At 28.3% G+C, this 26,833-nt stretch overlaps 7 protein-coding genes across 8 annotated transcripts in view; 3 read left to right on the top strand and 4 right to left on the bottom strand.

The window, feature by feature from the left end:
* LOC128952977 (IDLSRF-like peptide) overlaps window positions 1-26,833 on the bottom strand; it is a 134,827-nt gene that overhangs the window by 68,588 nt on the left and 39,406 nt on the right. The window lies entirely within an intron of this gene.
* LOC128966276 (pyrroline-5-carboxylate reductase 3-like) lies at window positions 8,079-8,596 on the bottom strand. The gene is made up of 2 exons (XM_054313125.1): window positions 8,512-8,596; window positions 8,079-8,440 (listed from the first exon to the last, which is right to left on the bottom strand). The coding sequence occupies exons 1-2, from the start codon at window positions 8,594-8,596 to the stop codon at window positions 8,079-8,081; spliced, it is 447 nt and encodes a 148-aa protein (XP_054169100.1).
* LOC128952937 (lysosomal-trafficking regulator-like) lies at window positions 10,946-18,537 on the top strand. The gene is given in 9 exon segments (XM_054298409.1): window positions 10,946-11,211; window positions 11,295-11,345; window positions 11,414-14,707; window positions 14,789-15,019; window positions 15,089-16,935; window positions 16,937-17,593; window positions 17,659-17,754; window positions 17,835-18,310; window positions 18,395-18,537. Coding segments are annotated over 9 exon segments (6,798 nt in total). The 5' UTR covers window positions 10,946-11,180; the 3' UTR covers window positions 18,510-18,537.
* Window positions 18,752-20,950, bottom strand: LOC128966275 (serine/threonine-protein phosphatase 2A regulatory subunit B'' subunit gamma-like). Its single transcript, XM_054313124.1, has 12 exons — window positions 20,709-20,950; window positions 20,593-20,642; window positions 20,464-20,518; window positions 20,267-20,388; window positions 20,033-20,201; window positions 19,912-19,956; window positions 19,696-19,839; window positions 19,494-19,630; window positions 19,342-19,411; window positions 19,124-19,261; window positions 18,930-19,057; window positions 18,752-18,863 (listed from the first exon to the last, which is right to left on the bottom strand). Exons 1-12 carry the CDS (start codon window positions 20,802-20,804, stop codon window positions 18,752-18,754), a joined length of 1,266 nt encoding a protein of 421 aa, XP_054169099.1. The 5' UTR covers window positions 20,805-20,950.
* On the top strand, window positions 21,107-21,930 carry LOC128952979 (cysteine-rich PDZ-binding protein-like). The gene is made up of 4 exons (XM_054298460.1): window positions 21,107-21,344; window positions 21,428-21,478; window positions 21,542-21,679; window positions 21,784-21,930. The coding sequence occupies exons 1-4, from the start codon at window positions 21,314-21,316 to the stop codon at window positions 21,864-21,866; spliced, it is 303 nt and encodes a 100-aa protein (XP_054154435.1). The 5' UTR covers window positions 21,107-21,313; the 3' UTR covers window positions 21,867-21,930.
* Window positions 21,925-22,939, top strand: LOC128952972 (small RNA 2'-O-methyltransferase-like). Its single transcript, XM_054298451.1, has one exon. The coding sequence runs from the start codon at window positions 22,053-22,055 to the stop codon at window positions 22,890-22,892; it is 840 nt and encodes a 279-aa protein (XP_054154426.1). The 5' UTR covers window positions 21,925-22,052; the 3' UTR covers window positions 22,893-22,939.
* Window positions 23,240-25,391, bottom strand: LOC128952956 (aladin-like). Its single transcript, XM_054298433.1, has 4 exons — window positions 25,067-25,391; window positions 24,687-24,983; window positions 23,775-24,615; window positions 23,240-23,711 (listed from the first exon to the last, which is right to left on the bottom strand). Exons 1-4 carry the CDS (start codon window positions 25,178-25,180, stop codon window positions 23,260-23,262), a joined length of 1,704 nt encoding a protein of 567 aa, XP_054154408.1. The 5' UTR covers window positions 25,181-25,391; the 3' UTR covers window positions 23,240-23,259.

The following is a 26,833-nucleotide window of genomic DNA, read 5'->3' as shown; positions in this document are numbered from 1 at the left end:
TATTGGATTAATGTTTAATTTGATTAATATTTATTATGAGTTTGATAAAAGCAAAAAATCTAAAAAGACAAACAAAACATTGATTTTTAAATTTTTTTTTAAGTTTCATTGATAGATTCAATTCAATGTTTAATTTATATTTTTACTTATATTTAGACTATTTTTATATTATAGTTATTTGTACATTTATATCAATTGTATTATTTTTTATTAGTCTAGTAGTAATAATAGTAATATTGATATAACTGTAAAAAATATTGTGAAAACTAATACTTGCGTTAAAGTCTGTCACACGAAACGGCACACAAATACACGTTTCTATGGGTTTTTGTAGTAAATGTGAAGTTTATATTAAAAACGGTATATCATTATAATGGGGTCTAACGTTATTAACATCAAAACGTTTATATTAAACTCTCAAATCTTTACTCTTAATACAAATGTATAGTAACCATAAATTATTAGTACATTAAATTGTACTTTAAATCATTTTTAAGTGATTAAAACAACTTAAACCTATATATTATGATTTAAATACAGTATAGTATTCAAAGAATTTAATTTTAAAAATTTTGAAATATAAAATATTCATAAAGTTATATTAAAACATAAATTTTATTTCGAAGAATTTATTAATCGATTCATCATTGAAATTCATAATAATTTACAATAAAATAAATATTAATTAATTACATMATAGTATTGAAATTAATTGGTTTATAATTGGTTTAAATTATTAAATCAACTAACATAAACATGTTTGACATTTACCTATTATATAAACTTTATAGTGTTTTAATTATTATTTGTGAATTAGATTAGAATTAAGTTTTTTTGAATAAATGATGAAAAACTTAATTGAATGTAACAAACGCTTACAATATAACAAGTATTTTACTAATTAAACAACAAGTTTGATCTTCAAGCGCATGAAATTTTCTTAAATAATTAAAAATAAGTTATAATTAAAATATTATAACATTTTTATTATTGTTAAAGAAAATATATTAATGATAATTATTGCAATATTTATCAATCATAAGTAATTAATTTACTAAAAATAGATTGTTATAGAAATTGTTGAAAAGTACAGTATTATTTATAGCACTGTATAATTATAAATTTATTATTAACAATCTAAATTTATAATAATACGTCAATTTAATAAATCTTCTATTAATAATAGCAATATGCAAAAAAATATTATAAATACGACAAAAGTTTTTGAATATCTTATAATAATATTATATTTAAAAATAAAATTACCTTAAAGTTTGTATTAAAAGTCTAAACAATATAAGATTCAAATCAATATATTACTATATAGTGATTATAAACAAACAAAACACTTATTAAATGTAAAACATGTAAATAATAGTTTAAAAATATTTAGATAACTGGTTATTATTATATTACAACTTAAAACACAATTTAATAATAATTGTATAAAATTTCATAACAAATAATAGATGTATTTTGATAAATTGAACATTTGTTTTAATAAATAGAAAATACAAAACATTTATCTGTGAATGACATTATAATAATATATATCAATAAATATAATTTAATATTATATATATATATATATAGTATATAGAAAGCTATTTTTGTCAGATAATTATTTATGATTTCAATTGCTAGCACTTGAAACACACAAATACAATAATATGATAAAAATAATTTTTCATTCACGTATTTATTGAATTTATAATTTGCCGCAAAATATAACGACAAACACAAATGTTGTCTCAAGAGTTTAAACCAATTGGTATATCAATACAGTATAGACTTATATATCAATTTATCTAAATATAAATTCCTAACTAATTAATCATCAATACGTTTTCATAACTTATAACTCTTGTAACATAAAAACAATACATGATATATAATTTATATGACATTTTTAACATAGCATTGCCGTATGTTTTTCAATTATTTAATGTGGGGTTAATTTTTGTAGAATTATATGTTACTAAAATAAATAGTTAAATAATTTGTTTATTTATTTTTAACACTATTATACAACTACTGTAGGATAATCAAATAGTAGTGATAATCAAAACAATTTTAATCAATGCTATCATTTTAAAACTATCAGTAGTTATTCACATAACTACTGTATTGAAATGTTTATAACATTTTGTTGAAGAAAATCTATTTTCTCTTTTAACACTATTTAAATCAGTGTTGATTTTATCACTAATGTGTTTCCCACTATAAGTGACATTACATGACAACACATAACATGAGTAAATATAAGAGACTAAAACTCTTTACAGTGCAATGATTTGATTTACTATAAAGTAAAACCACTTTTTTGTCATTTTTCAGTGAATAAACTTAAGAAAAGAAAATCTTTAAGTTTTAGAGATTTAGAAACAAAGAGAGAGAGAGAGAGAGAGAGAGAGAGATCTAAATTTTCATGAGTTAGTAGACCTAATGGTGTATTGACACTCTGTGTGCGTGATCTCTGATAAAGTATACTATACTATAAACCTATATATAGTAAATAAARTGATGATAACTACATCTTAAGTAATATATATATTTAAGTAAAATTATATACAGTATATATATATATATATATATATTATAAATAAAAATGAGGTGCAAATAGTGACAAACAATGCGGTCACTTATAAATATGATCATCACTTTTGCATGACTGCATCCACCAAAACATCATAACTACAGTCACTGGCATTGGGAGGCATCCGGTGTTAAAACTAATGTTGTATTAAATCTAATGACAAGAAAAATGTTTTGAATGTTTGTGTGGGAAGACTGACTGGCAATCATTGGAAACAATAACAACGGCAATGATTTGTTGGTTGCAAAGGGTATCTCCAATGCCATCAAAGGCATCGCTGCCATCAATAATAACTCATCGAAGTGTAAAAAGAGATAAATTGGGTCATCGGTTGACTGCAACACGTCTTCATTTCTATTTCATAAGACATATATTGTCTTTAAATAGATATGTTTGTCGTCACATAAGTCTACAAATCAGTATATAGTTTACAAGGGATGGGATATAACTGTTTGAACATTGTTTTCCAGATTATCAATGAATTTTCATATATATATATAGTATAAACAATCGTAGTTTTGATACTATTATTAGTTATGTAATTAAGTTTTAATTCATCTGTTGGGGCAACACATCGCTCTGGTGTCTAATTTGGCAATTATTTCATACCAAACACTAATCACACAATTATTATATATGACTTTAATTAGTTTGTCACAACATTTTATTTATTATCATTAAATGTATATATACTGTATATACTCTATACATAATTATTAATTATATATTAGATAAATTTATTTTTATGCATTCAAATTAGTTCAAATATCATTTTTTATAGTAATGTATGAAAAAAATAGTTTTTTAAATAATACAATAGTTATTAATATTATATTTTTAGCAATTTTTTCAAAAATTTAGAAAAATTAACAAGTATTATACTTATATATATATATATATATATATATAATATTTATCTTAAAATTATTTATATTACTAGTTTATAATCTTTATTATTAGTATTTATTAATAAATTATTCTTATAGTTATAATTTATAAAATATATTAAAGAAAGGTTTAATTTAAATAACTACATTGAGTTTGAGGTTTATAAGTTTTACATAACATATTATATTATAAATAACTTAATTAAATTTAATCGTAAAATACAATTGGCTATATTACTGTAATGACTATATTATGTAATTATAGTATACATTTTATATACTAATAAACATTTATCAAGTTAACATAACCATATCATTACAGTTAGATATTAATTTTAACAAAATAAAAATAGATAAAATTTTTATATTGTTATTTAAAACTAGAGTTGATAAAGTATCTGAATTTATTTTACCATATTAAGTTATATGTAATTTTTTAACTTACAAAATTTACATAACTAATACCGCTACTAAAAACTAATAATTTTAATATATTAAACAACTTAATAATTTAAATAAGTTAATTTTAAAAATATACAATAAGATATAATATGATACAACTAAAATGTATGATAAAATGATATTTGTAAAAATAGTCTAATACTTCTAATTTTTATTAATTTTATTTTAAATATTTTATTATAATAGTTTTGGTAATTAATAATATATAAATATTACACAATTATAATATATTAACAATATATCATAAAAATATTGCAAAAACACATAATTTTATATAAATATTGATAAAATTACTGTATTAATAAAAATTAGTGAATACGTTATTCTAAGCTAATATCACAATTATAATCTCAAAACTCGTATTTAAAACGAGATATGAATTTATAATTTGATAAAATTTGTTAATAGATAGATAATACAAGTTTACACAATTAGTATAAAAATAGACACTATATCTATTAAAATAATAATTACTATAAACACGTTTTTTAATTTAGTTAAATGACTTAATTTTGCTATTTATGAATACAAAATTTATTGATCATTGATTATTATGATTAAAGTATAATATAATATCTCAATATACCAAATGTAATAAACTAATAATAACTATTGTACTTATATAGGTATTGTTTAATTTTTATTGAATAAAACTGTATAACTGTATGAATTATTTTTGTCAAAATTTACTATATTTTTTGTTTAACAATTAGATATCTGTGTTAATATACAATATTTATTTTTATTTTAAAAAACTGCTTTAAAATTATTCTAAATAAATTATAAAAAAACATTATATTCTAATAAATAGTAAACAATAATAATTTAATAGCTAAAAATATTTTTAAAGTAATAAATAAAAACATTTGAATACAATTTTAAATAAATGATTGTATTTACGGTGGATTATCACTATAAGTTGTAGTAAATCTAAAAATTAATTTTAAATGTAAATTGAGTGTTGTTTTTACATTTTGTTGATTAACGATATGTCAAAAGTTATAATCTATAATTGACTTTATTAATTATAAATATTTATAAATTTTGGCGTAATAATATTTATATATAATAATAATAATTAATTTATATGAAAAGAACCTGGATGATCCGTTAAATCAGATTAATAGTGAATCAATGATTCTCAAAAACAATTTATATGATATTTATTAAAATTTATGAAATCAATAATATTTTTATTAACTTCATAAACTTCATTTATTAATTTATACGACTATATAGTTTATAATAACATACGGCATAATTATAATAAAAAACAATAATAAATATTTAATACATATGACAGGAAATTAATAGAAATTGAATTTAAATTAGATATATGCGTAAATGTTTAATATTTAAAAATTATATATATATATATATATATATATATTAATTCATATTTTTAGTGCAAAAACAGCTTAAAATAATAATTTTATTAAATAAAATACAATACTATATTATACTCACACACTTGTTGTCCACTTGTTTTGATCGGTTGTCTATTTTATCAATTCTAAAGCTTTCAATCAAAAAAAAATCTTATATTTTTCTGATAATTAATTGATCGATAGGTATGAGTGGAAAACAATGAGTGAATTTTTGGTATTCAATAATTTAAATGATATTAAATTAAATTGTAATTTAAGAATAAATATAAATAATAGTGTTTGATGTGATAGATGTGCTAATGATATGATCTATAGTACACCTTTCGGTTAGAAAAAGTATGCCTTTAGTCTAACGTCTCATTGGTTTACCTGCACTCCCACACAACACACACGTCTAACGCAATCATAATATATTGTATTAAAAACTATCCGTATTTGAGACCAACATATCGGGTCATTACTACTATCTGGTGATCACTCGTGTTATCATTAATTGTTTGCATTGCTAACCAAATACTTACCGATCAATATATCTGTTTTTAGGTTTGCCTTCAGATGCAAACACTTATAATACTGTATATAAAGTATACAAAGTTTATATTACAAACATTGAATAAATTATTTATTTATTAGAAAAACTTTACATTGGTTTTGTAAAATTTACAATACTTTAGTGTAAACTAAATAAATTTATTAATTAAATATTTATTATATTTTGATACTGTGTATTTTTTATTTTTAAATACCAATTTAAAAATAAATTCAGTATATTTATTTACAATATGTAGTTACTGTAAAAGTTTGAAACACATATTTGTAATTGTTAATTTGTAGCTTAAGTATATTATAATTTTGTTTGCATATTAGGCATATATAAAGGAAATAAAATAAAAATATAATATAATATATCATATTATAGACAATGATTTTAGAYTAAAAATCAATTTTATGGTCATATTCTTCATTACTAAGCACAAGACGATTGCATAACTCAAATCTCTTGAAGCGTTGGTTAATGAAGAGCTGTGACAGCGATGTCTCGTTGATAAACACATGAATTGTCTGTTCATTGGTATGACTTCTATCGATCAGTGCGTCCAACGATAGTATACCCATTTGTGTCTTACGAAAGTCTAATGTTTCCAATAGTAAACAACTGGTTATTAGCTGAGCGAATGTTTTATCGGAAATATTTTTCTGTCCCCGAAAATTGACTTTTCTTAAGTTTTTCAATTGTTTAATATTACTAATAGTGTTATCATTGAGAGTGTTGTTATGAAAACTACGATTCAGACCACTGGTCCATAGCTCCAGACTTTCAATTTTTGGTAAATACTTGACAATAGCGTCGATACCGTTCTTATGGATGAGGGTTTGATCAAACTGTAACCACCGGAGCTGACGACATGACCGCAAATATCTAATACTAGTGTCATTAATAGAGATATCGCTGAAGATGGCTACATAAAGATGCTCTAAAAGCCTAAGTTTGCCGATATTCTCCATTAGGTAATTGACCTCATCTTCATTGACTTCTGATTCAATTGAAACACCAAAAGCAATCATTTGAGGGAAGTTTGTGGCAATAGTTTCCATACAATTAATTTGAAACTTCGATATAAACAATCGCCTAATATTGTTGGTYTGGTGTGCCATAACTGCAAGCCCTTCCAGCGACAGTATATTACAGGGAAGTTTAAGATTGGTTACGGTTGGCGTCATATCAGCAAACAGATTGGCCGAGTATTCGGTACTAATGATTTGATTGATGTCCGAGTTATACACCGATCCCCGAAAGCACAGCAAATGTAAAACAATTGTTTCCAATTGAGACAATTTATTTAGCATATAGTGTAGGCTGTCCTGACTGATGTGTAATATTAGGAAATCCATGTAAAAGTAGCGCAAATTCGGTAGCCGTGTGACCATCTCTGCCACTTCATCGTATGTGATATATAGTGTGCGTCCATTGATTTGACACTCGTTTAACTCAAGCCTCAGGTGCTGTAGTGTCGGCGAACAAGACTCGTAGACCAAAGACAACAAATTGTCTTTTATTTTTGTAAACTTCAGTGATATACACAACGTCTCTAAACTGGTATATAGTTTCAGCGCTGTGTTTATAAACATTCTGTCTTTAGCATCATTTCTATCAAGAAACTCAACCGAAACCATTTCAATCACTGATACCCGACCCCGACATTGGTTGAGTCTATCGACACGACTGTCCTGTAGTATGTAATCGGATATAATGAGACACCGTTTTGATGAAAATGATARATCAACCAATTGTTGCCACAATTTGCATACATCTTGAGCTTTAAGTTTATGCTTGAAGTTAAGATAACGATCAAACACGAGATACAGAAACTCATTGGGTATGTCATTAATGGTCGGTTTGTTAACCATTTTTGGTGTTACMGTTATAACCATATTTACGATAGAAATAATATCACAGAATCTAACAATTTTTAAACATTTTTTGCAAATAGTTTGGATAATTGTCACTTTAATTGCTATTTAAATTTGAATAAACGATTCGTTTATTTCTATACAATAGGTTTTTAATATACAATTATCGCGTGACATAAACTGATATAAATTAATTATTTAATGGAAATTACTAATATCTGAGAAGTGTTTAATGTTTTTTAATTGCAATTTAATACAACAAATTAGATTTTGATTGAAATAATCGCAAAAATCTAAAAAAACTTCTTAATCACAACTCAAGTATCACTTCTTTTAATTTTCCTCTCCTTCTTTAGTCAATTCTGCGGCTCTTTTGTGTGCGGCCTCGACAGCTGCGGACACACCTGAAGCGCAATCGGCTTTGTCGAGCACATGAATGTCGTATATGGCGGGTCTGGCCGGTGAGCACACGTCATCTCGAAGTTCGGTCGAACTTTTTCCCGATTCAAGCAATGACTGCGCTGCCGATTGAACAGTCTTTGCGGCGAACTTTGTGGCCATATCTCTGGAAAGTCCCATTTTGGTGGCGCCGTCAGACATAGCAGCGATGAAATAGTAGCTAAAGGCTAGACCTGCACCACAAGCGGCACACGCGGCGTCCATTTGACTTTCGGGAACGAACTCTAATTTTGCCACTTTTGACAGCAATTTCTGATARGTTCGACAATCTTTTTGCTGTCCGGTTCCACATCAATAGCACAGATACCCAAWCCATAAGCCACTGCMCAGTWSATGACAATTCTGTGCATTTCTATCAAATACTTCTCCGATGTTCGGGATTCAGAAGGCATTGACTAATCTCTTTGAGAGTGAAACCCGTGACCAACGAGAGGATGAAAATTAGGAATGAAATTAGTGGTCAATGGAAAGGGACGTTCGCCGCCCTGTTTGTAACAGTTGCGGATCACTGAGCCGTGCACTGCAATGAAGACAATATCGCAGCCATATTTAGCAAAGATATCCAAATTTCTTTTGGTTATATGAAGGCCTGAATACTGTTGTTTGAGTCGTTCCAAGTTTTTGGTGGTCGGAGCGGACACATGAAGACGATTGGACTCGATTTTGCCGTAATTGACAATCCATTGAGCAATGATTCTGTCATTCTTCCGGTACCTATGAACCCGATCTTTGCCTTTGATATATCAACTGTCAGTTTCTTTGAATGCTTCGACATCTCTTTGATTTGGATCTGAATTAATAACTCAAAAAAATTAAGCGAAAAATCAAGTAATAAAAGAAATGATTAACTTTTTTAAACTGATTTCTGATTATTTGTTTAAAAGTAATTATAAGTAATTATAAGTAATTTGAATTATAATATAAAGTGCAAATATTTTTCTTTATTCTTAATGTTTTATAAATCAAATATCTATAATACTATATAATTTGGTGTTTATTTAGTCTTGAAAACGTGATATATTTTTATTATTATTAAAATTAGATTAATTGATTTTACAGTATTAAAATAATTTTTATTTTAGTTAAATGTCGACAATCATTATAATTATTCTATATTTATGAATAAAATTATATAATAATATGACATATTTGTCATATTATATTTTTATTAATTTTAATATTTAAATTTTTAATTTTTATTTCTATTATATTTTTTTATTATTAAGTCCTAATATGCTATTAAATTATTTATTGTATATTACAAATATATACATTTTTATATGTATATAAAAATACATAATGTTTATTTTTTTATCAATTTTGTTGATCATTTTATGTTATAAAGTATTTTACCTAATTTAAATTATGCTTTAACCTATTTACTTGACAACTCTATTGATAATCATAAAAAATTAATAATTTTCAATTTTCATTAGTAATTTTATTATTGAATACAATTTCACACATATAAACACATTATTTCCTTGTAATTTAATTTTATTATCACTTATTAAAACAAGCAAACAAATAAACAAATTTATATCATTTTTAAAGACAATATACAGTATTTTTAATTTATTTACATTAAGTCTGTAAAATATTAGAAGATTCATTAATAACACTAATTATCTTATCATTTAATACATTATAGTCATTGCTAATAGAAATTTCCAATTAATTAATTTTGAACTCAACACCACATTCATGCATATTATCAATCAATAAATACTTAATAAATAATTAATTATTAATCAGTTATTACTATTGTGTTTTATTGTTATTTTTATTACTATTAGGTTATAAAATTAGTATCACCTGTCATATACTAAAGATATTGAAGATATCATATTGTTTTTAATTAGATTTAATAACTATAATGACGTTTTTCTATTAATATCAAACACTGCACTAAAAAATAGTTTTAGTCTATTTTCAGGTAGTTTTTTAGTTGTTTGAAAACTTTTTTTTGTTAATTTTATATCTCAAGTATTGTATTAATATCTCGTGTCGTTTCTTACAGTGTTATCCATTAAACTCTCTCTAATCAATCAATCACTTCATTTGCTATAATAATAATAATAATAATAATAATAATAATAATAATAATAATAATAATAATAATAATAATAATCAGTATATATTTTTAGTGCTAATAAATATTTGATTTGCAATCAAATTTATACAAATAAAACTTTGCAATTAATAAAATTGAATAATGTATAGTACCGGTAATTAATTTTATGTTCACTATTATAATATTGATATATAAAATTTATTATTATGATTTTTATTAAATGTAAAGTTTCTAAATATTAAATACATTATACTTGAATTTTTAAAAATATATTCTATAGTATTATTATAAAAATATAATATATTATTGAATTATTGAAAAACAAAAGTAGCTAAACTTTAATGCAATGATTATCTGATACAATATATAAAATATTATAAAAATAATATTATAATAAAATTTGTATAAATAGTTTTTTAAAAAGTATATAAACATTAATTGATATAATCAGTGATATTGTTTAAGCGCATCAAATCAAATGTTATATAATAGAAAATACGTGAACAGGTTTTTTAATAAAAAAAATATGTTAATAAAAAAGTTGTAAAAATTTATATTTAATTAATTTAATATAACATTCAGTTATAATAATTATTGACATTTTGTATCTTAAAAACGAAATATTCTGTGTGTTATTATTGAAGTAAACTTTTAATACAACACTTGAAATGGGGTTTCAATTGACTGTCAAAGAGTTACTTAGTTTATGAATACATTTGTATGTATTGACTGTGCAATAGGTGTCAAACAAAACATTGTTATTGTGTTTACTATTTATTTGATGTTTGAATTGCGTTACAATTGATTGAATAAATTGATTGCCATTTAGTGGACATTGACTTCAAAGTGAGTGTCGAGTCGTTAATGACATGACTTGAGTGAAGAAGACATCGAAAGGAGATATGGTTTGCGATAAGTGTCAGACAAAACTCGGTAAGTGTTTGAACCAATTGAGTGATTAATTATAATTGAAGTGATTGTGTGACCAATTGATTGATTGATTGATTGATTAATAGGTAAAGTGATAACTCCGGACACGTGGAAATCGGGCGCCAGAAATACGACCGGTATGTCTGATAAACAATAAGTATATGACTAATCCATTGTTGATAAAAAGTGATGTCTATTCTTGTAGAGAGTGGCAACAGTCGTGCCATAACAACAACTGAGTCTTCAAAATGTTTGCCATTCTTTAAATACGCGGAATTGTGTCGTATTGTTGTCGAGTCGTTGACATCATCTGATAATAACGAGTTTCATAACGACGAAGATTTGTTGCAAAATATTTCATCGATTATACAGAAACTACTGAAGAATTGTCGCGAAAATCCTAAAAATTTGCAGATTTTATTTGAGAAGAACTTCAATTCGTTATTATTAAATGGATTCAATTGTCTCATTAGGAATGGTATCAAAGAATCACGAGCTGTCCAGTCGGCTATTTTGGATCTGTTTGTTGAGATTTGTCGCCACAAGATTAGTGCTGATGAGTTAAAACTTTTTATTAGTGCCTTTAAAGACAATGGATCTCAGTTAGACTTATGTCTGAACGCATTGTCGCAAATTGTGTCCATCAGAAGCTCAGATTGTGTTTTAAAACCAATGTATTGGTTATGCTTTCCATTGGAACCGATTCTGGTTTCTGCTCTTAACTCCAATAATCCAATAATCTCATCAAATGTTAGCCAAACGCGTCACTCGATAGTCTACGACTCGAAGACAAAACCTAATCAAATCAGTTGGAGTTCAGCCGCCATTGCAATGCCGATACCGAAAGCCGACGAACTGTTTGCCAGTTCTTGTAAAACATTTTCATTAGTTTTTTGGGCATTTTTCGACAAATACAGCAATACTTTAGCTTCAAATCATAATACCGAATCAAATGATGAAAATTTTACGAATAATTTAAATGAAATGAACGAAAATCAGTGTAAAAGTTTTGATACAAAAATTCATGTGATATCAGTTTCATTTGAGTCATCAACTATTGAAATCTGGTTTGATATACAACTGACACAATTTGTATATAAGATTTGCAAAGTGATTAACGGCAGAAATATTGTGTGCGCTGAAGAAAGACAGACAACAATTAGTGACAATTTTTTAGACAAATGGCATCTCTTGAGGTTCAACTTTAAAGAAGTTTATCTCAAAAGATCTTCATCTTTATTGTCTATAAGTCAAAGCACTGATGGTGTGGACGAGCATTCAGTTAAACTAAACTATTCAAATGTTATCCCAAAACATCCGCAATCGGCGGCAGTATTGTTGGGATCAGTTCACAACAGTTGTTTTCAATGGAAATGTGGTAATTTGATGGTCTTTCGGACCACATTATCACTTGAGTCAACTCTCTACTTATATTGTTTAGGATCTGATTTCTCTAATTTTTCTTATTGTAAACTAAATGATAAAAATAATTCACTTTTGTTACCGAAAACTTTATCCGACAAAAATATGGAAAATATTTTGTCAACATTTCGACAAATGTGTGAAACAGACATAAGTAATACACTTACAGATAATATTATGATTGTATATAAACCATCAAAATGTGATCACTTTTTGTTATATCCGAAACAATCGGTTATTAATAATACAAATGTTGCCAATTTTTCTAAAATATCATTACCGATGACATCGAAACGTTTTTTAACAAATATAAATCAGTTAAATGTGTCGGAAATTACCGAACATAAAGTGCTCGAATTTGGCCGAATCGAGAGACACCACTATTATGGCTTTCATAAGGCAGTGGCCGACTCGGGAGGAATCAACATATTTTTGTTTCTTTTCGCTCATATTATTGACATTACAAACGAAGAGAAATTGCAATCAAAAGCATTGGAAATATTGCTTAAAGTTTTTGATTCACATCAACAACACAGCGATGTCTTTATGAATCATTACGACAGTCTATCGCTTATAGGACAGGTTTTAGAGACCGAAAAAGCTATTATAACATCAGATATTTTAAGATATTTTTTACAATTTTCTGTTACAAATTGTGAATCGGATGCCGTCATCATATCGAGTGAAGCTTTTACATCACTAATCAATTCATGGAAAGCCTGGCACAGGAATCCCATTACAAGTAAAGCCTTGTATCAAACCATATATTCATTGATATCATATACAAATCCATACAAAAATTATAATATTTTTCAAATGAAAAGAGCAAATGTTTTGCAACAGATCTTACTTATGACTCAAGAGATGTACATACAAATGAATGATCAAAATGAGTTGCATTTAACTAAAGAGTCGCTGACATCAGTGTTGAAAATTTTGAAGATTTTAATTGGAAGACCTCCTGATTTATCACAATTAAGTGATGTTTTTGATTGTATTTTATTACTACATAGAGCTGAGACAGCTTTTATAAGTCAATCGCGAAACTCTTTCTATTATTTGTTCCCTTCGGTCTGGAATATGGATATCGATGTTTCTCCACAAAAAAGTTCATCAAATTTAGATTTGAATGCCATTGATGTCGACGAATGGGAAATCATTTCTGAAGAAGAGATCTCATTGACTGATGAAGTGGTTGACGATTGTTTGGATCAGATAACAGCCGGTCTGATAGCAATGATTGGTGAAACAATTGATTGCATGACTGATGATATATTAGACAAAGTGATCGGACCTATCATTAAATTAGAATATTTAGTTGTTTTGGCAAATAATAAATCGTTTCGCGTTAGAGAAGCTGTTATGTCAGTGATTTATATATGTATCAAACGATGTAAATCAAGTTATTGTATTAATCAGTTTATTAAAGATAAAGGTTTTCATTTATTGGCCAATCAATTACATCGATATCCATCGTCACCGAAGCTCATGAATGTCTGTCTCGCCATTATCTTAGAAGTGAACGATTTGTCTGACTTTAATTTGGAAAATACTTTTGAAATGAAAAAAGGTTTCACCGAATGGCAAAGCGATCTGTTTGTGCCATTGTTTGCAATTCTTCCGAAATGCGTTTACGACATCTCTTTGAGTCACAACGGATTGCAAGCTTTCTATCGTCTAATGTCTTCATTTAACATAAATTTTTATAGAGATCTCTATGAAAATGGTTTACTCGAGTGCTTAGCAAAAGTTATTATTTGTCATAATTCATACAAACAAAAATCAAAATCCAATGATACCATTGATGGTTATGAAGAAGATTTAGTCAATGAAGATGTGAATTGTATTTTACGTGAGTTTTCGTCCGTGTTTTTCTTTGCCACCGGTGCTGCTAATCATCAAATCTTTTGTAATGCATTACAATTCTTCGCTCTCTTGGAAAAGAAGACACAATCGATTAATAAGATGGCGTTCAGAGACTGTCAAATAGCCCTCTTTGAGGCCGCTTTTGATTGTATCCAATATATTGCCGACGAAACCAAATGTGTTCCTCACAAGAGCTCAAAATTAGCTTTAGGTTTGTTTGAATAACTTTAATAATGTTAATTAAATGAATGATTTGTAACTATAAGAAAAAATGATTTATTTTATTGTTTAGGTAATAACACTGCGGAACTATTTTTGAATATGTTTACATTGCCTGAAGATAACTATGAGAGTGGATCCGTTACCGCCAATAACGATACTTTTGATTCGTCTTCATTTACAAGTTTTGATTATTCAGATCGTCTACGAAATGGTATGACTAAAATGCAACTCCACAGCAAAGAAGTCATCGAAAGATTTAAAGATTTGACTCCAAAAGCTATGGATTTAATTCTGTATAAAGGTTTGTCAATTGGTGTCACTATATATACAGATCTGTATAATAATTATATTTATTTATTTTTCTAAAAAGCTGAGGAATGTGTTGTTAACGAAAAAGAAAAATATTTTTCTCGAAGTCTTCTTCATATAATGTGTCAAATAATGGAAGTGATTCACACCGAAGGCTCAAAAAATAAAAAGAAAAGTCTTTGGATTAATATATTATGGAACTGTAGAGAAGTGATCAAAACACAGATCACTCGACTCATCCTATACTTGATATCTCCACTACAATCCATAGACGACAGACATTTTAGTGTATCACTCGTTACTTCATTTAATTGTTTTACAAATTTAATCAAAATTAATGATGAATTTGGACACAACTGTAAATCATTTATTCTTGATTTAATGGATGCGATCAACGATAGCAAAAAACTCAAAGATTTACATCTATTGCTAAAAGTTATTGACTCACAGATAGGCAGTCCTCCAGAGAAACACTATAAAGAAGCCATAAGTCAGTGGTTTAAGTATTTATCGGAACAACAAACGAATTATGAAAAAACAATAGAATCGACTAAAGATCGGACATTGAATCAGTTAAAGAATTTAAGTCAAAAAGTTATGGAAAGTGCGATATTTGTTACTCGATCTGTGGTTGAGTCACAAAATCATGAAAGAAAACAATACATATATCATCTTAAGAGTGAACGAACAAAGAGTTTTATGTTAAAGAAATCATGGAAATGGATTGTCGATCAATTAACTCATGAGAAGGCTGTTTGGTATTTTGAAGATTATTTTCCAAACTCGTGGTCATTGGATCCGATTGAAGCGCCGAACCGTATTCGTCGCAAACTTACGAGATGTTCACTTAATATTGCCGATCGATTTTTTTGTACCAAAAATAACCAGAAAACCAGTCGATTATTGTTATCATATATATTCAGTACGGATACAACCGATACATCCATTGTTATCGGCAGACTTCACGCAAATGAACGCATTATTTATACATCAAATGCATCGATCATAACACCAGATGAAGAATTTCCCGGAGAAATATTGATCAGTAATTCGTGTATTCATTTTATATGTGACAATAAACATACAAATCATCAAATTATTGGTGAAGTAATTCAGACCAAAGTATTGCCATTTGATGAGATTCAAGAGATACTTAAACGAAGATATCTCTTACAGAATAATGCATTAGAAATATTCCTCACGAGTGGCTTAACTTATTTCATTAGTTTCGAGTCGACCACAAAACGTGAAGATTTTCTGAATCAAATACAGGTTAAGAATTTGCCGAATGTTTCGGAAAGTAAATGTTTGATAGCATTGACACAAATGTGGAGAGAAAGACAAATATCAAACTTTGAATACTTAATGCATTTGAATAAACTTAGCGGAAGAACGTTCAATGATTTGATGCAATACCCGATTTTTCCGGTCATTTTAGCCGAATATTCTACAGATTTCTTAGACTTAAGAAATCCAAAGTCTTATAGAAATTTAGCGAAACCAATGGCAATACAAAACAAAGAACGAGAACAATATTATTTGGATCAATACGAGTATCTAAAGAATGAATACGACAGAAGTGATATTAACGGCGAATCATTAATGGCGGCCACTATTGCGCCCTTTCATTATGGCGCTCATTACAGCAATAGCGGTACTGTTCTCCACTATTTGGTTCGGTTGCCGCCATTCACACAAATGTTTCTCAACTATCAGGACAACAACTTTGACATTCCCGATCGTACGTTTCATTCGTTGGCCACTACATGGAGATTGGCTACCGCTGAGTCGACCACCGATTTTAAGGAATCTATTCCCGAATTTTATTTTTTGCCAGAATTTCTAGTGAACAACGAAAGCTTTGATTTCGGTGTCCGACAAAGTGGCGAACGTGTCCACAGCGTTAAGGATGCCGTTATATAGTCGATCCAATGCTCGCCTATTTGTGTTGATTAATCGTCAGGCATTGGAGTCTAACTTTGTCTCTCAAAATATTCACAAATGGATTGATTTGGTTTTTGGTTACAAACAGACGGGTAAAGCAGCGGTTGAGGCCATCAATGTCTTCCATCCGGCGACTTATTACGGAACCGATGCCACAAAAATAGAGGACCCATTGAAACGAATGGCAATTCAAACTATGATCAAAACATTTGGCCAAATGCCGCGACAACTGTTCGCTGTTCCGCATCCAGTATTAGTACACGACATACAATTGGCTCAAGAAAAAGATGTGTCACAAGTGATGGGTGAAGTAATGGGTCTTAAGTGGGGATCATATGTGGGCTCACCGGCCGAATCTGAACCGACAGTCGTTTGGCGAAAGAGTCATTCCATTAAAATGAGTCAATTAATGGCTTTATCGACTAACGATGTCTTCGCAATTCCTCACAATTCTAGTCTTTTTCTGACATACAGTCGTCAAAAAGGTGGTGCACTTATCAATACATCTTATATAACATCAGTAGCCCTATGCATGTGGTCTAATTCGGACCCAACCATCAAAATTAAATTAGATTCTTCAGCTATCGTGTCTTTCTCGCCGGCAAATGTGCTTTTAGATGAGGTTTGAAATTAATTGGAAAATTTATTTATCATTATTTATTAATTTTTTTTATCGATATTTTTCAGATAACTTACTGTAAATCAGTTCCTAATTATGAAGTTCTCCTCATTGGTTACGCGTCGGGTATAATAATTGYATATTTCATTGCACAACCAATTAAGGTATGTTTTTGTTGATTGATTGACTAATTTTTTTGGGTTATTTTTGAAAAATTTACACATTTWWAAAAAATAAATTACAGTCAAATCAAATGGTTGAACTTAAAAGACCACAAACCACACTCTATGGTCACTCTTCAGCGATTAAATGCATTGAAATAAGTAAATCTTTCAGTATTGCCGTTACGGGTGATGTCAATGGTGTTTGCATTGTCTGGGATTTGAACCGATTTTGTTACGTCCGGTCTCTTCCTAACCATAAGTTTCCAATCGAAATGTTCGCAATCAGTGAAACGTTAGGTGATATCGTTTCAATCAGTCATCAAACGATAAAACAACTGAAAAGTATATTTTGTGTCAATACTATTAATGGTGAACTCGTTGGTCAAGTGATAACAGATTCAAAGATAACGGCCGTATGCTATTCAACAGCACCGGAGGGCTTATCGGTGAACGTAATCGCCACGGCTTTTGTCGACGGATCAATCAAACTGTGGAGTTCTTGGGATTTAACACCTGTTACACAACTTAGATCTGATATTGAGCTTCCAATCAATTGGTTTGTAAATTAATTTTCTTAAAAACCAAATACTTAAAATTAACGGTAAATTAACTAATAATTTTTGTTTGTAATCACTATTAGTATGACGTATTCCAATGACAATCAGCTCCTATATGTGGCCTATTCTGATAATACAGTAGTTGTTTGGGAAAATAGTTGCAATAAAAAACGGACTCCAAGTCTTACAATTTTATAATTGTTTTTAAAATAACAAATTAATTATATAGGATAATAAGTATATATATAAATAAATATATATATWTTTTTATAAATATTTGTTTTTAGATTTTAAATTATTTATTAATAATGTTTTTAAAATCATGCCATTAAACAATAATAGTGATATATATAAATACATGTTTAAAATTTTGTAAATTAATGAAATTTTTATATACAAAAAAAAATATTTTTATGAATGATTACTAATAAAAATAACTGTTAAACCTGTGCCGATTCATCCTGAGTATCAACAATTTGTTGCTCCCGGTTCTCATACGCCCAGAAGCCGTTTATATCGATTAATATATTAATGACAGTGTCTGCCTGTCCACTATTTTAGATAATAAAACAAAATAAGAAATTACCGGTTCTTGAAATATTTAGTCTAATTTAATACCATGTAATGAGATCTTCAAATGTGATTTTTGTTGCTTCGAGTGGTGCAACCATATCGAAGATTTCATCGCACACATCGTCGACACTCAACGGTTCCTGTCCTTGAAGTCTCATTTGTTCTTGAATTGCCTAATAAAAAGACATTTAATTTGTTAACTCTTAATATATTTTTTAAAAACATTGTAAGAAACTTACTTTAAAGAAATAGTTTATACAAAATGCATCCATAAATCGTTGATTTTTAATATCGAGAATTTGAAACAAAAAATATATGGATTGCGGTTCCTTTCGGTTCTCGAGTGCCAACACTATATCAATATAAGTCTTGAAATCCTTCAAAAATTAATTATAAATATTTAGAAATAAAATACATATTTTTACAAATAATAGTTTAGTCAATAATATTATCTTACAATTTCTTTTTCATAAGTAATACAGACATCAAATAATCGTTCAATGAATAGATTTGTAAGATTTCCATATCTTTTTTTTGTCAAAATATAAAACCGTATTTAAGTGTCAATAGTATTGTATACCTTATATAAAGTGTTTAAAAACTGCTCACTTTATCATTTCTGCTTTGGATAGCATACCGTTGTGGTCGTCATCTAATCTCAAATACGAACTGTAAAGACGAAGAGTGTTTGTCGCTGAGAACCAATTGGCTTCTTCACGTGTTTTATTGAGATCTTCATCGCGAAGCTAATCCATTGAACACAATATCAATTAAATTCATAGTTAMAATAATATCTTAAGTTAAAAAATACTTCGAGAAGATCGTCGAGAAAACCGGAACAAAGAATGTCTACTATTTTGATTTTATTGTGTTTATGAGGATCTAAGAAAAAGAAGAATTTGCGAACAGCTATACAAATGTAGAATTTATGAAATTCTTTGTCCAATGAATCCAACTTTCAATGAAAATATTTCAAATAAAATTAAAATAAATATTATTATCGCTATATATAAATGCAATCAATTACTTGAGATAGTGTTGGAATCAATTCTTGGATATAATTTTCCAAATCCTTTTGAAATTAATAAAATAAAATTTAACATTAATTTGACAAAAGACTACTCAAATTAAACTGTTGAATATCTTACAGTTTCTTTAAGAAATCCCTGACCAGTGATGTCATACAATGAGAGTGCAATTCGTGTCTGTCTTAACCAAACTTTTCTCATAATATAATTGAAAAAATTTAAAATCGAAATCTTTCCGTTCGGGTGRTTGTCCTGGAGTTTGACGAATATTTTGGCCGTAAAGTACTCTCTAATTATAAAACAAATATTATTAAAATTGACACAAAATTTGTGACAATAATATGTAAGACATACCTTGCCTTTGAATTGGGATCAAGTAATGTGAGGATCCGTTTGAACTCTAAATAATCGATTCTTTGCTTATCATATGACTCGGATGTCTGCGAACACGACTTCTCCAACAAAACCCATAATTGCTGTCAAATTGGATGCAATCATAACTTTTGATTAGTATTTCAAATAATAACTAAATAAATCTGAAGACACAAAACCTGTAATTCTTCATTTTCTATCACTTTTTTGCTCATATTTTGCAAAAACAATGCTCTGAAACAAAAATATTTGCCATTCATTAATGAATTCAGTGGTAATATATCATCAAATGTCTTGAGATCTCATACCTGGCTTCTTCACGGACACGACTGGCCAATGAATCATCATTTAATGGGATCTGATTGAAAGCAATTAGTTATTTCATTGTTTAATGCGATTACAAGTAATGCAATAAATGACAAACTTTTTGATAAAATCTCGGGATTTCTGTCAACTTCTTGTAATTATTAGTCAACTGTTTAGTCGCCGGACTTATTGACTCCATCTTCTTATTGTCCATTTGTCTACAATTTTACAAATAACTATAAAATCTTTATAAAAGTGTTACCATCGATGATGTGATCATATCATCAAATGTTAAACTAATTGATTGTCAATCACTTGTAAACAAAACATTGAAATGTTTGCCAAAAATTGAAAACCAATCGCAATATTATAAGATATTTAACAATAATATCAACACATATAACGTTACATACAGTATATAACATTCACTTACATTATACAGTATTTTATGATTTATTTGTGTTATTAAAGTCTAATACAACACTTGAAACGGGGTTTCAATTGATTGTCAAAGAGTTACTTAGTTTATGAATACATTTGTATGTATTGACTGTGCAATAGGTGTCAAACAAAACATTGTTATTGTGTTTACTATTTATTTGATGTTTGAATTGCGTTACAATTGATTGAATAAATTGATTGCCATTTAGTGGACATTGACTTCAAAGTGAGTGTCGAGTCGTTAATGACATGACTTGAGTGAAGAAGACATCGAAAGGAGATATGGTTTGCGATAAGTGTCAGACAAAACTCGGTAAGTGTTTGAACCAATTGAGTGATTAATTATAATTGAAGTGATTGTGTGACCAATTGATTGATTGATTGATTAATTGATAGGTAAAGTGATAACTCCGGACACGTGGAAATCGGGCGCCAGAAATACGACCGGTATGTCTGAAACACTTATATTTTACTATTTCGTGATATTTTTAATGTCTTTTATCATTACAGAGAGTGGCGGACGTGCTATCAATGAAAACAAGGCGTTGAGCGCCAAGAAGTCGCGTTACAATCCATATCAGGCAAAGTTTGAGACCTGCAGGATATGCAAACAAAAGGTCCATCAATTGGGATCACATTATTGTCAAAGTATGTGACCATTAGATTGAATTGATTTATTCATTTGTCATGATATACGGTATACCTATAGTAAGACTAATAGTAAGACTATATTATGTTTTACAATCAATTAGGTTGTGCTTACAAGAAGGGTATTTGTGCGATGTGTGGCATCAAAATCATTGACACCAAGAAGTACGCCCAAAGCACCGTCTGATTTATCACTTAACTGTCGATTCATTTCTAATTTTAAGAAATTGTTTTTTGCTATTTGTTTTAGTTTTTTAATTATTATTTTAATTTGATTTTTGGTGATTTGTTGTTAATATGTGACATCACTTGTTATTTAGTAAAACCGATTGTTTTAATCATTTATTCATTTATTGAGAGAATTACTGAAAAAATGATGAAAACTAACGAAGAAAATGATTTGAATGAGAAAGAACTCGAAAGTGAAGTTAAGTTTAATCCTCCACTTTATATACAAAGATATCAATTTGTTTTTGATTTGTTGAACAAAAACAGTCATTTAGTGACAAAAATAGCTGATTTCGGTGCAGCCGAAGGCAAAATTATGCGACGCTTTAAAAGATTATCAAATGTCGAGGAAATTGCTTTAATTGATTGCGACGAGTATTCACTTGAAATCTGTTCACTAGAGGCTCGACCTCTTGTTTATGACTATCTATTTAGTGAACGATTGATAGAAATGACAGTCAATGTCTATAATGGAAGCGTCGCTCAAAGGGATAGTCGTCTTTTGGGATATGATGTCATCACTTGTATAGAACTTATTGAGCACTTAAAGGATGAAGTGTTGGTTGCTTTGCCCGACAATATATTTGGCTTTATTTGTCCAAAATTTGTTATAATAACGACACCAAACAGTGAATACAATGTAATGTTTTCGCAGCTTAAATGCGGACAATTCAGACATTGGGACCATAAGTTTGAGTGGAATCGCCAACAATTCACTAATTGGTGTCAAACTATTGTTAATAGATATCCTAATTATACCTATGAATTGACAGGTGTTGGTGAACCACCCATTTGTCGCAAAGACATTGGTTTTTGTACACAAATTGCTATTTTCACGCGATTTCAATCAAATGAATGTCCAAATGAAATAAATGTTTGCGAAGACTATAATAATAATTATAAGTTAATCGAAACTTTTAAGTATCCGATGAATAAAAATAACAAAACTGAATCCCAAACATATGTCGATTGGCCCACAGTTTGAACTAAAGATAGAGATTTCAATAAAATTTTATTTGTATTTAAAAATGCAATTAAATTAATAATTTAACTGAAAATTGCCTAACGATTGCTGTATTAAAATTGAATTACTTTCACTAAATAGTTTTAATAGTTTACATTTAATTTACTTTACTATTAAACAAATAATCTTTATATTTATAATTGATTAATTTACATTATTTGTATTACTTATGAGCTTGTTAATTTTTTTATAACAGATAATTACATTTAAATTGTAATAATTATAAAATCATTTATTCAGAATATTAAAAATACATTTCTTAAGACTAATTTCATACAATATAATGTATAAGAGATTTATAGAATTAAAATAAATAATAAAAAAACAATTATTGCAGTGAATTATAACTCGTGTCGTGTAATGAATTATTAGCTAATTGAGTGAAAAGTAGTGGTCTTTTTGGCGATAAAACCGAATCGTTTGGATTTAAATGATTTACTGGAGAATTGAATGTCGTAGACATTCTAAATGGTGTTCCTCTGAATGACGTTCCGTGTGATTGAATGCTGACATTAGGGGACGTCACACAAAACGACGTGAGTGGTCGTGGAGTACCCTTTGTGTACATTGACTTATTGGCTTTGGAGTCAAACTGAAGAGGAATATAAGAGACAACACCACTATTCCAACATATGGTAAGTAGAGAACCGCTTCGGAAAGTGTTGTGAAATGTCAAGACAAGCGGTATCTCAGTGCTTACGCCGTGAATAAAACCAATTGGTGTCACTTCTAGATTGGATCGGATCACTGTCTTGTATAACGCTATGTATTCGTTATTATCTATGAATAAACAATTGAAAAATAAACAATTGATTTAACAAATTAAATGACAATTTGTTATACCTTTAAAAGATATGGCCAGTCGTTCGCTATTCTTATCCCAAATCATTTGATGAATATTACCACCAACTTTGACACCATTGGGAAATTGTCGTTCAGATAAGTCTAATACTTCTAAACACTTTCGCGTACCGCCGACATCATTGGGTTGCGGACTATCATAAAAAGGTATGGCAAAGACAGTTGGATTGTCTCTCGAAGTAAATAGAAGTATTCGTCCATTGGGTCGACTCCAACACGCAGTTTGACAAATATCACTGAAATTTTCTGACCATTTAGCAGATGACCAGTTCTTTGTTTCAAAAACACATATATAATGGCCAGTAGTACTAGTCATTAGACGGTTACCATCGGGAGACCAAAAAAGTCTTGTAAAACAAACACCAAATCGTCTAATGGTTTTGTCAATCGAAAGTTTATCAATATCTATAATGTATAACATCGATGATTGAGGACTACATGCAACTAAAAATTGTCCGCTTGGATCAAATGAGAGATCGGTTAATGGACTCTTAAATCCCTTATTTATTATACGAATGCTTTCTGATTTCGGACGCAATTGTTGTGAATTAGAATCGACTGTCCAAATGATAATCGCTGACTGACAACAAACTACTAGAATCTCCTCACGAGTTGGACTCCAAGACATTGCCATCACTTTTGATTGGTTAATATGTTTAAGCAATGCAATTAATGAAGTGTTTGCCGAATAGATATAAATGCAATCATTTATGTGACAAACGGCACATTTGAGGCCTTCCGGATGCCATTCAAAGGTACGAATCAAACCTTTCTTCCAATCCATTGATTTACTAAACTCTTGGCCCAATTCTTCATTTGAGTGCTAAAACAATTCAATTTTATATCAAATTTTTATAATAACAGTAATAATTAAAATATAAATCAAATCAATACCAAAGCAAATGGATATATAAAGACGTAAAAGTTGAGTAAGAGTTGCCATAAATGTAGTATAAATCCGGCAATTATTTGGTTAAATCTTATGAGACGACTGTTTTCAATGTTAACGTAATTATCATAGTCTCTAATCATCTCAAGAGACGGAATCAAACCATTGACGCGAAGACATCGAACAAAGCGCTTCCTAAGTGTTTCATCTCTTGTAATAAAAATATTGTCGACCTTTTCATTAGTAACCGTCGGCTTAATTATGTCTCCGTTTTTCACTTGAATTGTTGGATATATTTGAGCCTAAAAAATGACGGATCAAATCAATGATTATCACAAAAAACGTGTTCAAACTTGTCGTTTAAATTAATTATTTAATTAATTACTTCATCGATGACCAAACAGTCGGCGTCTCCGTCCTCAAGATATTCGTTGTGTTCGCGTAAAGTACGGTAACCTCTGGTCGGGTCGGGAGCCGGCAATGTGTCCAACGATGACATTGTCTGGCGTGTGATGTATGTCTTCACCGATGTCTTCAATAATTAGTGTCAACTCAGGTGTTGTTAATATCAATCACTAAACGATTCAAATGTTTCATTCAAACGATTATTATATTTAGGGTTCGATAACATTCACATTTATTCCCTCCTTTTATAATCCAAAAGTTCCATATGTTTTCACTCCGTGGGAATTCCTGGGGAATCTACAGTATTTCGTTGTCATACTATCTTTTAAACTCTAAACAACACATTTTATTATAATGTTTAAAAAACAAATATTATATTAAACTGTATTATATTGTATATATATATATGTTATATATCATAAATAGTCACTAAATTTATTGAATTTAAATTTATTTTTAAATATTTCAATATTTTTTGTTAAGTTATATTCAAGTTTTGATACTATTTATARTAATAATATAAAAGATATAATATTACTCCTTTCTAGCGATGAAAACAGACAAATTGGAAGGATTTATTAGGGAACTTCCCTCCTCTGGAAAAGTTAGTCGAACTCTAATTATAATACAGTACTGTATTATCACATGTTTGAACAACACATTCACAAACAATGTTATCATTTATATATACTATCCATAAATGTCGTGTTATTTGGAAAATATTTAATTTAAATAATTTAATCATTTTATTAATATTTGTTTGTTTTTTTGTATAACATTTTTAAGACTAAATATTCAATTGATTAGTAGAAACAATCAAACTTTGAGTTCATTTTCAGAGTGTCTTAAATAGCGGCGGCGATGCTATTAATTACAATTATTTGGTCAACAATACATTTAATTAAAAAGTGACCAAGGGCAATGTTGTAGATAATTTTAAACTGGATAAGATTGTAATTGGTCATTTTTTAATTAATTGTATTATATGCCAGATAATTTACAGTCGACTGTTCAACAAATTTATAAATAATAGTCGACTACAATTATCTTGCAAATCATACAATTAATTAAAAAATGACCAATTACAATYTTATCCAGTTTAAAATTATCTACAACATTGCCCTTGGTCACTTTTTAATTCAACGTATTGTTGACCAGATAATTGAAATTAATATCATCGCCGCTGTTTAAGATTCTTTCTTCGTTTTCAATATATTTATTGTATTTAGAATTCGGGAAACTTTCCAAAAGAAGTTCCCTAATAAAATCCCTACAATTTTTCAGGAAAATAAGGAAAATATTTTAGCTTAAATACAATACAAAACTTTTTTTTTGCATAAAATTTAATTGGAATATTTAAAAATAAATTTCATTTCATTTAGTGATACTATTTAACAATACCACTCAAAATATAGTTTAATACAACATTTGTTATTCAAATCTTATGATAAAATGTGTTGTTTTGAGTTCAATATGTGGTAACACAGAGAAAATAAAGTCCATAGGAATTCCCTGTGATGAGGAAAAATAGGSAATTTTTGTTTAATAAAACCAAAGTAGGAATTTGTCCGAACCCTAATCATATTATTGTTAAATATGTTAGATTCAGTTTAGAAATTTTTAATTAAATGAAATATTTTATTCAAAAAACAAATATTTCGTATCCAAAGTATTGTGATTTTACATAAATGCAAAATAAAAAAATAAAAAAATTGTTATAATAATAAAATAATTAATATTAAAAAAT

This window comes from Oppia nitens, unplaced genomic scaffold, assembly GCF_028296485.1.
Source record: "Oppia nitens isolate AA-2021 unplaced genomic scaffold, nextdenovo-longstitch-racon4-pilon3 scaffold1_pilon_pilon_pilon, whole genome shotgun sequence".
Taxonomy (NCBI): Eukaryota; Metazoa; Arthropoda; class Arachnida; order Sarcoptiformes; family Oppiidae; genus Oppia; species Oppia nitens.
The sequence above is the reverse complement of the archived record's forward strand: the minus strand, read 5'-3'. Positions and strand labels throughout refer to the sequence as shown.

What these genes read in the sequence shown, in the direction of transcription:
- LOC128952956 (XM_054298433.1), bottom strand. Translation starts at nt 25,180, where the DNA reads ATGTCATCGTTGGACACATTGCCGGCTCCCGACCCGACCAGAGGTTAC. An exon ending in ACTGTTTGGTCATCGATGAA is followed by an intron (nt 24,984 to 25,066) that starts GTAATTAATTAA and finishes GTCATTTTTTAG; the next exon opens with GCTCAAATATATCCAACAAT. An exon ending in TTATATATCCATTTGCTTTG is followed by an intron (nt 24,616 to 24,686) that starts GTATTGATTTGA and finishes GAATTGTTTTAG; the next exon opens with CACTCAAATGAAGAATTGGG.
- LOC128952972 (XM_054298451.1), top strand. Translation starts at nt 22,053, where the DNA reads ATGATGAAAACTAACGAAGAAAATGATTTGAATGAGAAAGAACTCGAA.
- LOC128952979 (XM_054298460.1), top strand. Translation starts at nt 21,314, where the DNA reads ATGGTTTGCGATAAGTGTCAGACAAAACTCG. An exon ending in TAAGTGTCAGACAAAACTCG is followed by an intron (nt 21,345 to 21,427) that starts GTAAGTGTTTGA and finishes ATTAATTGATAG; the next exon opens with GTAAAGTGATAACTCCGGAC. An exon ending in GGGCGCCAGAAATACGACCG is followed by an intron (nt 21,479 to 21,541) that starts GTATGTCTGAAA and finishes TTATCATTACAG; the next exon opens with AGAGTGGCGGACGTGCTATC.